At 39.4% G+C, this 14299-nt stretch overlaps 1 protein-coding gene across 1 annotated transcript in view; it reads left to right on the forward strand.

The window, feature by feature from the left end:
• Positions 1 to 14299, forward strand: part of PIK3C2G (phosphatidylinositol-4-phosphate 3-kinase catalytic subunit type 2 gamma) — a 410949-nt gene that overhangs the window by 66677 nt on the left and 329973 nt on the right. The window contains exon 8 of the mRNA XM_043882432.1: positions 3235 to 3298. Coding sequence (XP_043738367.1) covers positions 3235 to 3298 — 64 coding nt within the window. The remainder of the gene's footprint in view (positions 1 to 3234; positions 3299 to 14299) is intronic.

Here is a 14299-nt window from a genome sequence, read left to right on the forward strand (position 1 = left end):
CCTTCCAGAACAATCTAACATTCATTTAAAAATCTCTTTACTATTGGTTATTACATTTTCGAGGATTTTTTTTCTCATTCATTTGGTAAATTTGATTGTGCATATGTCACTAAGCTCTTTGTATCTCTGAATTTCCATACTTTGAAAGTCACCGTCTCCTGCTTTAAATTCCTTTCTGGAACTCCTTGAAAATAATTGGTACATTATAAACAAAGGAAAGTGAATTCAAATTGGAAAACTCAAGTGACAGCAAATGAGCATATCCTAATTGAGTCTGATATCTCAACGTATGCATGTATTATTTGAAAGAATAGACATATCAAAAAGCTAACCTGGGAGAAGGTATCAGTGCTACAGGGTGAGTTTATCAGGAATTAAAGTTGCTCTGAGCTAAATGAGCAAAAAATGGAGTGTGGGAGGTATATGTCATAAATTCTCTAAAGCACAGCCTGATATAAAAGTGAGTTAAAATTGTTTTAGTGACTATTAATAATAGCTATCACTTCCTGGAGTTCTAGTACATTTTGCATACATTATCTCATCTAATTCTCCCTTTAACTCCATAACAACACATACTACCTTACTTTGGAATCAAGGAAACTGTACTTCTGGAAGATTAAATAACTTATCTAGGGCCAATCACTCAGTCTGTTAGTTGGGGTATAGTTGCTAAGTCGTGTCTGACTCTTTGCGACCCCATGGGCTATAGCCTGCCAGGCTCCCCTGTCCATGGGATTCTCCAGGCAAGAATACTAGAGTGGGCTGCCATTTCCTTCTCCAGGGGATCTTCCCAACCCAGGGATCAAACCCAGCTCTTCTGCATTGTAGGCAGACGCTTTACAGTCTGAGCCACCAGGGAAGTCCTTTTGTTAGTAGAAAGAGTGAAATCAATGCTGTCTGCAATTTGCAAAGGCTACATTCTTTCATTAAAATATCATGTCTTCCTCTTTCCTGCCAGTATTCAGCCTCATACCATAAAATCATAGAATGGGTAAAACTAAGGAGGACTTTTGATATCACTTAATCTAAATTATTATTGTATTACTAATTACATGCTTCAGATAGGTCCCCATCAAAATGGTGTATTAAATCAAAGGTTGTGTTTCAAAATAAATTTATAAGACAACAACTACCACATCAACAAATGCAGAGAGAAACATCGAATTGGACAAATTCTTCAAAAAGTCTGGAATCCCTGAGAGTCAGAGATTTTTTCTGAACTGTTTGGTGGAGGGCTGTGACTTGTAGGTGGATGCTACCTAGGGCACAGAGAAACAAAAGGAGCCTGTGACTCTTTGGAAAAGACCCTGTCCTGGGAAAGATTGAAGGCAGGAGAAGAAGGGGACGATAGAGGATGAGATGGTTTGATGGCATCGCCCAATCAATGGACATGAGTTTGAGCAAGCGCCAGGATTTGGTGATGGCAACTGCATGCTGGACTGGCGTGCTGCAGTCCATGGCGTCTCAAAGAGTCAGACACAACTGAGTGACTGAGCTGACTGTAAGACCCATAGGATTTATTCACTAACTTTTCATTGTCAGTGATTTTTAATTGAAGTATAGTTGACAGACAACGTTTCTTCATTCCCTTTCTTCATTGTGTTGTTCCTCTGATTGGGCGATTTCAAGAAATCTGTCTGTAAGTTTACAGTCTTCTGCTTGGTAGTTTATCAAATTCTTCAGCTCAGTCTTGTATTCTTTAGCACAAACATTTCTATTTGATTCTTGTGTTTTCTCTTTGCTGAATTTCTCATTTTGTTTCTTGCATGGTTATGCTAAATTCACTAAATTCTTTTCCTGTGTTCCCTTGTAGTTCTCTGAGCATCTTTAGAGCAACTATTTTGAGTGCTTTAATCAGACAATTCTTGTATCTCCATTTCTTTGGGGTCAGTTGCTGGAAGTCTACTGTATTCTTTGGGTGGTGTCATATTTCCCTGATTTTTTGTGATCTTCTAGCCTTATATCCCTGGGTAGGGAAGATCCCCCAGAGAAAGGAATGGCAACTCACTTCAGTATTCTTGCCTGGAGAATCCTCAGGACAGAGTAACCTGGAAGGCTATACAGTCCATAGGGTAACAAAGAGTTGGCCATGACTGAGCAACGAACACTTTCACTGCACACAGCCTTGCGTAGCTGTCTGTACGCAGGAAGCAGCAGTCACCTCTTCCAGACTGTATGAGCTGGCTTCAGTATGGAAAGACCTTCACCTACAGGCAAGGGTACCCCGAAATGTGCTGTGACCCTGGGTGTAGTGGTGCAAGGCACCGAGCACAGAATTGTGAGACAACTCCAGGAGGGGAGGAGAAACACAAAGTCTGCTCAGCTCAGGCCATGGGGTTCCACAGCATCCACCACCATGTGGTCCTTGGCAAGTGCTGTGGGAGGTCTGCAGTGCTGCGGGGGCTGTTGTGATCCTCAGTAGTGCCTCCAGCTAGGGACCAGGGCAGACAGCAGTCGCTGCTGGAGCTGGTCGTGTACACACACCCACACCCAGCTGTGAAGGCCAGCTGCAGGTGCCTGTGTAGCGACAGGGTTGGCTGCAGACACTCATAGAGTTGGACAGGGGATCGAACAGGGCTACCTGCTACTATAAAATATATTGGTGTGAATTTGTGTTGTACAATTCATCATTTGATTCAATTCAGGAGTTTTCAGGAAAAAATATGAAGGGAAAGTCAATAATGTTTGGGAAAATAATTTTGAATAGTGAAGCCAGAAGAATCTCTGTTCAACTCACATCTATCCCACCTAAGAAGAGATAAAGCTGAAGCATTAATTGGAGCTTAGGGAAAAAGCAAAAATACCAGGAAAACACAGAGGTTTGGGATCAAATACAACACTACCTATGATAAATATGTCATTAATTCTGAAAGCAATTCTCTGCAAATTTTTGCATATTTAATATTGATGTATCTGTCATTATCTCCTTGTGAATCCCTTTGCAACTGACATTTTGAAATAAAAGTAGTTTCTTATAATGAACAGTCTTTGAGAGGTTTGGTTATGTTGTCAAAAATTTCTTCTGAGTTCTAAGGTTTTTAAATATGCTTGTAGCCTATCAAGTTATACAGAGGTTTTAAGGCAGACATTCAAAATGATATTTAAAATTACATCAACAGAAATCCTTAAACCATATTTGCTGTAGAATCATGGGCAAAGCAAGGCTTGTGATAAATTTGCTAAATTTAATGTTTTCCCAGTCAACTTTAAACAAATTTCTTTTTTTCTTTCCAGACAGTGTCTCTCAACAGTAATCCAAAAATATGACTTCCACCTGAAATACTTATTGAAAACCCAGGTATTAACTTTTGTTACTTACTTAATTAATCTAATAAGCATTTATTATCTACTCTTTTTCTAAAACTTTGCACATTTCTGAATATACAAAGATTTATAAAGCAGAGGATCTGCACTTCAATGGCTTTCATTCTATCATGGCAAAACAGACAAGTAACCAGAGGTGTGTAATAAAGTGTCATGTGTACTGTGAAAGACCTATGTGTATATAGGACACACAAAAGAGGGTTATTGATTTTACTTATTTGATCTGAGTGTTGAAAAATGAGTGTGTCAGCCAAGGGAGGGGTGTGGTGAAGGTAAGTCAGAGGTAGGGATAACTTAAAGCAAATAACAACAGGAATAGAGCAGGTAGCAAACAGCTTTGAGTCAGAAACTGTATGCTATTGAAACTTTGGAATGGCCACAATTAAGGTTCAAGGTGAAAGCCTAGGAAAAGACCAGATGAAAGGGAGAAGCAGGAACCAAGTTATATATGGTCTTAAGGACATTTTATGGACAATTTAATGATTTTCTAATTTATCAGCTGATGACATAGAGCCATTATGCAGGGCAGCATGACGACAGATGGGTGACTATAGGATATTTCATTAACCCAAAGAGATGAGGAGGGCATGGACAAAAGCTCTAATATGGGGAAGGAAAGGAAGGGACTTCATAAAAGGTGAAAATGTGCAATTTACATGATTTGGTGAAAAACTGTGAACAACAAAAGAACACAGTGCCTAGACTATCTCCAGATTCCTGGCGGCTGACTGATCGAATGGAGACATTAATGAACTAAACAGTGAAGGTAGGAGAAGCTAGCTTGGCAGGGAAAATAATGGATTCAGTTTAATCTAATGCCTATTAGGCATCCAAGTTGTAGTCACCATTAGGCAAATCATTTCTTACAGTGTGTTCTTCCAGGGAAGGATTGTTGTTTTTCAGTTGCCCAGTCATGTCTGATTCCTTGTGATCCCATGGACTGCAGCACGCCAGGCCTCTCTGTCCCAAACATTCTCCTGAAGTTTGACCAAGTTCATCCATGGCATCAGTGATGTTATCCAGCCATCTCATCCTCTAGCACCCTCTTCTCCTTCTGCCCTCAATCTTTCCCAGCATCAGGGACTTTTCCACTGAGTCAGCTGTTCACATCAGACAACCAAAATACTGGAATTTTAGCTTCAGCATCAGTCTTTCCAACTAGCATTCAGGGTTGATCTCCCTTAAGACTGACTGGTTTGATCTCCTTGCTGTCCAGGGGACTTTCAGGAGTTTTCTCCAGCATCACAGTTCAAAGGCATCAATTCTTTGGTGTTCTGCCTTCTTTACAGTTCAGCTCTCACAGCCATACATGAGCAGTGGGAAAACCGTAGCCTTGACTATACAGACTCTCGTCAGCAGAGTAATGTCTCTGCTTGTCAACACACTGCCTAGGTTTTCAAAGCTCTCCTGTCAAGAAGCAACTGTCTTCTGATTTCATGGCTGCAATCACAATCCACTGTGATTTTAGAGTCCAAGAGGGGGAAATCTGTCACTGCTTCCATCTTTTCCCCCTCTATTTGCCATGAAGTAATGGAGCTGGATGCCACAATCTTTTTTTTTTTTTTTTTAATATTTAGTTTTAAGCCGGCTCTTTATTCTCCTCCTTCACCCTCAAGAGGCTCTTTAGTACCACTTTCCGCCGTTAGAGTGGTATCATCTGCATATCTGAGGTCGTTGATGTTTCTCCTGCCTCTCTTGATTCCAACTTGTAACTCATTCAGCCCAGCATTTCTCCTGATGTGCTCAGCATACATATTAGTCTTCCACAGATAAAATACTGTATGATTACAGAAAATGAGGTAAGAGAATGTTTTTAAAACAAGGGAAGATTTCTTTTTCCATTAAACAAATGACTTGATAACTATACCAAGGGTCCAGATCTTAAGCAATATTAAATTGCCATCCCCAATATTAAAAAAGAGTAAACAGTTCTGAAAATAATACATTACACTTCTTGATGTAGATACGAAACTCACACATTAATTCCATGTAAATAAGTAAAGATACAGGGATGACAAATACACAACTCATCTTCCTTCCCAAAGTGTAATCCTCTAACTCTAATTCCACTTCTTTCTTGAGTCTAGCCTGAATCTGGAAGTTTAAAATGTGGAATGTGCAAACAATTCACAATTATTTCTATTGCTTTAAACCTCATAAAAGTGTCATAATTACTACTTCTTTGTGACTTCCATTCTTTCTACTGTAGAATTTGAAATATACCAGGTACCCAGGGCATATTAAGGCTCTAATCCCATATCATTTATGGCTCTTGACTATACACAGATATACTGTGGAGGTTATCATACCTTCCTTATGGATGAATTTTAACTACCTAAATGTCTCAGTACTGCTCATGTATAACAGATCCATGATAATTAATTTAATTGTCAAATGCAGCGGTTTGGTCATATCACTTATATATGAGGCCTCCAATACTTTCACTTTAAAAGAAATCATTTTTTGAAAAAAAGCAATTTTTCCAATACGACTGAAAAGTTGGCAAACCATCGAAGAAATACTGTCTTTATATTATCACAGGCAAATAGTTATTATCACCACATCTGAATTATTGTATAAATAGGCCACAGTGTCTGCAATTTTCCACATGAACTCTCTCTAAACCAATGAATTTTTTAAATGACATTTCTTCCTAAGAAGCATCAATAGCTAAATATCTAAGAAGTGAGAACAGACTGTGATATTATCAACTTACAATATTGCACTTTCTGTTTGTTTGACAAGTCCATTAAATAGCATTTCATCAACACTGAAAATAGTTAACAATTTGAAGAACAATGTTTTTACCTATCTCATACTTGAATTATTATATGATTTGGCAAAATAACGAACAAGCAGGTCAAATAAACTTGCCATGGATATTACTGAATAATATGGATAACTTAAATTTCCAAATATTTTGTTTCATCAGCAATGGCTATTAGCATATTTTACATTTGACACATTTCAGATTGGGCATCCTAATTTATGCTTGTTAAACAGCTAATTTTGTAAGTAATTTACATAGAGCTTTTCCTTTTGGCAATTTTTTCCCCCTCTCTTCTATTCTACTAATAATTAAGGAATGTTTTCTGTATTCATTCTATATTCAGAATTCATTGCTAACATTTAGGAGAAATTAAGAACAGAAGAAAGAGAAAGAATTTTCCCCGGAGGAGCTACTTAATGCTTACTTGGTACAAATTACTAAACTATTTACTTACTGGAATCAACAGAAATCAAAGTCAGAACCATGTTCTGAAGTTGCTAACAATCTAATTGGAAACAGCATTTTCACATAAAGAACACAGAGTGGTCAATCTCCAGGATAAAGCAGTGTAAAGCCAGATTTCTATCTAGGTGTAACAATCAGCTTGTGATTCAAAGTTGCTTTCTCCTAGTAGCCTCTAACGCATTGTCTCCAAAATTTTTATTTAAATGCCAAGTAGGACCTTTAGAGAAAGTTAGCAATCCCTATCACTGAGGACAAACTTACACTGGGATCTAGTAACTGATGAACTCATTGTAGACCAAATGGATCTGGACTGAAAAAAAATCTATCCATGCTTCAAAATGTAGGTTGGCTTCATGAAACATCTGCTTGGTATAAAAAGAGCTAAAAGCCTCCAAACACTTTACCTTCAAGCGCATAACTCAGAGGCTGTACCAACTAGATAACCAGACAAAAAATAAAAACGTCACCTCTATTGTTCACGTGTGTCTGTGCTGTCTCTTCAGTCACACCCGACTCTTTGCAACCCTATGGACTGTAGCCTGCCAGGCTCCTCAGTTCACGGGGTTCTCCAAGCAAGAATCCTGGAGTAGATTGCCATGTCTTCCTCCATGGCGTTTTCCTGACCCAGGAATCAAAGCCAGAAGTCTCCCGAGGCTTCTACACTGTAGGCAGATTCTTTGCCATGGAGCCAACAGGGAAGCCTGTTGTTCAGGTGTAACTAACTGAATGAGGAAGGCAGAATAATTCTTTTCTCACACCTTCCTCAAGACCAAAATCTAACAGTACTTAGCCTCTAAACAGAGATCAAAAATTCCATTTATAAGGAGAAAGAAAGTGGGCATACAGGGATCTGATAATATATATATAGCATTTTTAGGACAATAGCTGTCTTAGTAATAAGCAGACTGACTGTTGGATTTTCAGAAGTTCCAATTTCAAACATAATTTAACCAGAGTGGCAGTAAAGACAGAGTCTAGGAGCAGAGATTCCAAATGTATGTATAAACATTCTGCCATGGGGTAAGCTTTAATTCAGCAATCCTTGAGTTTATATTACTCACTACTAGAGTGAAGATAGTAAAATAATATTGTTAAAAATTAACCAAGCAGTAGATGTAATGTGCTTAATATTATATAGTGCTGGAAGATTAAAAATGTTCAAGAAAAGATAAGTACAAGTGTGATTTTATTGCTATTAGAGTTACTATTTTTAACACTGTCACTAAAGTAGAGGATTGTATAGGACCCAGAAGAAAAATGTCACAAAACTGATTTGCAGTCACAACAGAATATAACAGGAGGGAAAGGAGCAAAAATCATCATAATAAAATAGAGTAAAATGAATAAGTAACATGGACCAGCTAAAAGGTCACAAACGGAGAAGTCAAGGAGACAAAGGAGATAAGTCAGGTTAAAAAGGAAGTAAAACACCTTTGCAGAACTGCAACCTATCTTAGCAGAAATAAAGGGCAGATTGAAACTACTAAAAGTCAAACCTATGTATAGAAAACTGCCAGACAAGAATAAGAAGAAACAATGAAAGATCTTCAGTAAGGAGATAATTACTACTCAACATAATTTGTATCCTAAGTGGGCTTCCCTGGTGGCTCAGACGGTAAAGAATCTGCTTGCTAAGGCAAGAGACCTGGGTTCCATCTCTGGGTCGGGAAGATCCTCTGAAGAAAACTGCTTCCCACGCCAGTGTTCTTGCCTGGAGAATTCCATGGACAGAGGAACCTGGCAGGCTACAGTCCATGGGGTTGCAGAGTCAGAAATGATCGAGCGACTTTCACTTTCAAGTGAGATACAAAGAGTTTCATCAGAATAATGACATAATCTGATGACTTAAGATCTGTGCAGTGAGTTATATAATACATGAAGAGTACACACACACAAATTAAAGAACTGAATAGGCAATCTTATTACAGAATAAGTTTGGTACAAAATATTGCCACTATTCTAAAATCTGGCTGTATGCCACTTTATATCTCTTTTCTTCTCCATGAGTGGTATTCTTTGAAGAAAAGCCACTTTGTAGCTTTTCTTTGCCATATCACCACAGAAGTATGCATCCAATAGCAACTTGCACCTCAGATATTTCAGATTTGGTTTCACTCCACCACAATGAAGAAAATATGGCACTAAAGTGAGTCACATGAATTTTTTTGATTTTTCAGTATGTATAAAAGTTTTGTTACATGGTAGTCTAGTACGTGTGTAATGACATTATGTCTTAAAAAAACACAATGTGTGTACCATAATTAAAAAATAATTTCTTGCTTCATTTCAGTTCAGTTGCTCAGTCATGTCCAATTCTTTGCGACCCCATGAACCAGGCCTCCCTGTCCATCACCAACTCCCGGAGTCCACCCAAACCCATCTCCATTGAGTCGGTGATGCCATCCAACCGTCTCATGCTCTGTCGTCCCCTTCTCCTCCTGCCCTCAATCTTTCCCAGAATCAGGGTCTTTTCGAATGAGTCAGCTCTTCACATCAGGTGACCAAAGTATTGGAGTTTCAGCTTCAGTGTCAGTCCTTCCAATGAACACCCAGGACTGATCTCCTTTAGGATGGACTGGTTGGATCTCCTTGCAGTCCAAGGAATGCTCAAGAGTCTTCTCCAACACCACAGTTCAAAAGCATCAATTCTTTGGTACTCAGCTTTCTTTATAGTCCAACTCTCACATCCATACATGACCACTGGAAAAACTATAGCCCTGATTAGACCGACCTTTGTTGACAAAGTAATGTCTCTGCTTTTTAATATGCTGTCCAGGTTGGTCATAACTTTCCTTCCAAGGAGTAAGCATCTTTTAATTTCATGGCTGCAATCACCATCTGCAGGGATTTTGGAGCGCAGAAAAATAAAGTCAGCCACTGTTTCCACTCTTTCCCCATCTATTTGCCATGAAGTGATGGGACAGGATGCCATGATCTTAGTTTTCTGGATGTTAAGCTTTAAGCCAACATTTTCACTCTCCTCTTTCACTTTTATCAAGAGGCTCTTTAGTTCTTCTTCACTTTCTGCCATAAGGGTAGTGTCATCTGCATATCTGAGGTTATTTATATTTCTCCCAGCAATATTGATTCCAGCTTGTGCTTCTTCCAGCCCAGCATTTCTCATGATGTACTCTGCATATAAGTTAAATAAGCAGGGTGACAATATACAGCCTTGACGTACTCCTTTTCCTATTTGGAACCCGTCTCTTATTTCATGTCCAGTTCTAACTGTTGCTTCCTGACCTGCATACAGGTTTCTCAAGAGGCAGGTCAAGAGGTCTGGTATTCCCATCTCTTTCAGAATTTTCCGCAGTTTCTTGTGATCCACACAGTTGAAGGCTTTGGCATAGTCAATAAAGCAGAAACGGATGTTTTTCTGGAACTCTCTCGCTTTTTTAATGATCCAGCGGATGTTGGCAATTTGATCTCTGGTTCCTCTGCCTTTTCTAAAACTAGCTTGAACATCTGGAAGTTCACAGTTCATGTATTGCTGAAGCCTGGCTTGGAGAATTTTGAGCATTACTTTACTAGCATGTGAGATGAGTGCAATCATGCAGTAGTTTGAGCATTCTTTGGCATTGCCTTTCTTTTGGATTGGAATGAAAACTGACTTTCTCCAGTTCTGTGGCCACTGCTGAGTTTTCCAAATTTGCTGACATATTGAGTGCAGCATTTCATAGCATCATCTTTTAAGATCTGAAATAGCTCAGCTGGAATTCCATCACCTCTACTAGCTTTCTTTGTAGTGATGCTTCCCAAGACCCACTTCACTTCACATTCCATGATGTTTGGCTCTAGGTGAGTGATCACACCATCGTGGTTATCTGGGACATGAAGATCTTTTTTGTACAGTTCTTCTGTGTATTCTTGCCACCTTGTCTTAATATCTTCTGCTTCTGTTAGGTCCATACCATTTCTGTCCTTTATTGAGCCCAACTTTGCATGAAATGTTCACTTGGTATCTCTAATTATCTTGAAGAGATCTCTAGTCTTTCCTATTTTATTGTTTTCCTCTATTTCTTTGCATTGATCACTGAGGAAGGCTCTCCTTGCTATTCTTTGGAACTCTGCATTCAAATGGGTGTATCTTTCCTTTTCTCCTTTGCTTTTCGCTTCCCTTCTTTAGAAATATCAACCCAAACACTTGAGCCTTCAGTGAATTGTAATCTTTTTTTGCTGATGGAGGATACTGCCTTGATGTTGATGTCTATTGAAGATTGGCGTGCTGCAGCAATTTCTTAAGAAAACGATGAAGTCTGCCACATTGGTTGACTCTTCCTTTCATGAATGATTTTCTGGGGCATGCAATGCTGTTTGATAGTACTTTACTGATAGGAGAACTCCTTTCAAAATTGGAAGTCAGTCCTCTCAAACACTGCCACTGCCTTATCAACTAAGTTTTTTTTTAGTATTCTAAATCCTTGGTTGTGATTTCAAAAGTCTTCCCAGTGTCCTCACTAGGAGTAGTTTCCATTTCGAGAAACAACTTTCTTGGCTCATCCAGAAGACTCAGCTCCTCATCCTTCGGGTTTTGTCATGAAATTGCAGCAATTCAGTGCCGTCCTCAGGCTTCACTGTGCCTGCGTGTGTCTGTGTGCTCAGTCACTCAGTCAGGTCCGATTCTTTGCAGCCCCAGGGATGTAGTCTGCCAGGCTGCCCTGTCCATGGATTCTCCAGGCAAGAATGCTAGAGTGGGTTGCCATTTCCTCCTGCAGGGGGTCTTCGTAACCCAGGGATCAGACTCATGTCTCCGAAATTGGCAGGCAGATTCTTTACCACTGGTGCCACCTGGGAAGCCCCTCACTGTACCTATACATATGGGTGTATGATTTTCTCATTTATTCTTTTCAATTTTTGAAAAATCTTTGCACTACTATAGACACAGTGAGGGGCTTCTCAGGTGGAACTAATGGTAGAGAATCCACCTGCCGACTGGTGATGGAAGTCAAGTCCGATGCTGTAAAGAACAATATTGAATAGGAACTTGGAATGTTAGGTCCATGAATCAAAGTAAATTGGAAGTGGTCAAACAGGAGATGGCGAGAGTAAACATCAACATTTTAGGAATCAGTGAACTAAAATGGACTGGAATAGGCGAATTTAACTCAGATGACCATTATATCTCATACTGTGGGCAAGAATTCCTTAGAAGAAATGGAGTAGCCATCATAGTCAACAAAAGAATCCAAAATACAATCTCAAAAATGACAGAATGATTTCTGTTCCATTCCAAGGCAAACCATTCAATATCACAGTAATTTAGGTCTATGCCTCAACCTCAAAGAAGCTGAAGTTGAATGGTTCTATAACAACCTACAAGGTCTTCTAGAACTAACACCAAAAAAAAATGTGTACTTCATCATAGGAGACTGGAAAGCCAAAGTAGGAAGTCAAGAGATACCTGGAGTACAGATAAGTTTGGCCTTGAATTACAAAATGAAGCAGGGCAAAGGCTAACAGAATTTTGCCAAAAGAACACACTGGTCATAGCAAAAACCTTCTTCTAACAGCACAAGAGAAGACTCTACACATGGACATCACCAGACAGTCAATACCAAAATCAGATTGATATATCCTTTGCAGCCAAAGATGGAGAAGCTCTACACAGTCAGCAAAAACAAGACCAGGAGCCACAAGACTGTGGCTCAGGTCATGAACTCCTTACTGCAAAATTCAGACCTAAATTGAAGAAAGTAGGGAAAACCACTAGACCATTTCAGGTATAACCTAAGTCAAATCCCTTATGATTATACAGTGAAAGTGACAAGTAGATTCAAGGGATTAGATCTGATAGAGAGGGTGCCTGAGGAACTATGGACAGAGTTTCGTAATATTGTACAAGAGACAGTTATCAAGAATATCCCCAAGAAAAAGAAATGCAGAAAAGGAAAAATGGTTGTCTGAGGAGGCCTTGCAAATAGCTGTGAAAAGAAGAGAAGCTAAAGGCAAAGGAGAAAAGGAAGATATACTCAGTTGAATGCAGAGTTCCAAAGAATAGCAAGGAGAGAGAAGAAAGCCTTCTTCAGTGATCAATACAAAGAAATAGAAGAAAACAATAAAATGGGAAAGACTAGAGAGCTCTTCAAGATAATTAGAAATACTAAGGGAACATTTCATGCAATTATGAGCACAATAAAGGACAGAAATGGTATGGACCTAAAAGAAGCAAAAGACATTAAGACGAGGTGGCAAGAATACACAGAAGAACTATACAAAAAAGATCTTCATGACCCAGATAACCATGATGGTGTGATCACTCACCTAGAGCCAGACATCCTGGAATGCAAAGTCAAGTGGCCCTTAGGAAGCATCACTATGAACAAAGCTAGTGGAGGTTATGGAATTCCAGCTGAGCTGTTTCAAATCCTAAAAGATGATGCTGTAAAAGTGCTGCACTCAATATGTCAGCAAATTTGGAAAACTCAGCAGTGGCCACTGGACTGGAAAAGGTCAGTTTTCATTCCAATCCCAAAGAAAGGCAATGCCCAAAATGTTCAAACTACCGCACAATTGCACTCATCTCACATGGTAGCAAAGTAATGCTCAAAATTCTCCAAGCTAGGGTTCAACAGTACGTGAACCAAGAATTCCCAATGTTCAAGCTGGATTTAGAAAAGGCAGAGGAACCAGAGATCAAATTGCCAACATCTGTCAGTCATCGAAAAGCAAGAGAGTTCCAGAGAAACACCTACTTCTATTTTATTGACTATGACTAAGCCTTTGACTATGTGGATCACAACAAACTGTGAAAAATTCTTAAAGACATGGGAATACCAGACCACCTTACTTGCCTTCTGAAAAATCTGTATGTAGTGCAAAAAGAAACAGTTAGAACCAGATACAACAACAGACTTGTCCCAAATTGGGAAAGGACTACGTCAAGGCTGTATATTGACATCCTGTTTATTTAACTTATATGCAGAGTACATCATGAGAAACACTGCACAAGCTGGAATCAAGATTGTCGGGAGAAATATCAATAACCTCAGAAATGCAGATGACACCAGCCTAAAAGAGCCTCTTGATGAAAGTGAAAGAGGAGAGTGAAAATCTGGCTTAAAACTCAACATTCAAAAAACTAAGATCATTGCATCTAGTCCCATCACTTCAAGGCAAACAAATGGGGAAACAATGGAAATAGTGACAGACTTTATTTTCTTGGGCTCCAAAATCGCTGCAGATGGTGACTGCTGCCATGAAATTAAAAGATGCTTGCTCCTTGGAAGAAAAGCTACGACCAACCTAGACAGCATATTAAAAAGCAGACATTATTTTGCCAACAGTGGTCCATCTATTGAAAGCTGTGGTTTTTCCAGTAGTCATGTATGGATGTAAGAGTTGGACCATAAAGAAAGCTGAGTGCCGAAGAATTGATGCTTCTGAACTTTAGTGTCGGAGAAGACTCTTGAGAATCTCTTGGACTGAAAGGTTATCAAACCAGTCAATCCTAAAGGAAATTTCCTGAATATTCATTGGAAAGACTGATGCTGAAGATGAAGCTCCAATGTTTAGCCATGTGATGCAAAGAACTGACTCACTGGAAAAGATCCTAATGCTGGGAAAGATTGAAGGCAGGAGGAGAAGGGGATGACAGAGGATGAGATGGTTGGATGGCATCACCGACTCGATGGATTGCTTTGAGCAAGTTGCGGGAGTTGGAGATGGACAGGGAAGCCTGGCATGCTGCATTCCCTGGGGTCGCAAAAACCCCAGACAGGACTGAGTGACTGAACTGAACTG

Source organism: Cervus elaphus, chromosome 22, assembly GCF_910594005.1.
Source record: "Cervus elaphus chromosome 22, mCerEla1.1, whole genome shotgun sequence".
NCBI classification, from domain to species: Eukaryota; Metazoa; Chordata; class Mammalia; order Artiodactyla; family Cervidae; genus Cervus; species Cervus elaphus.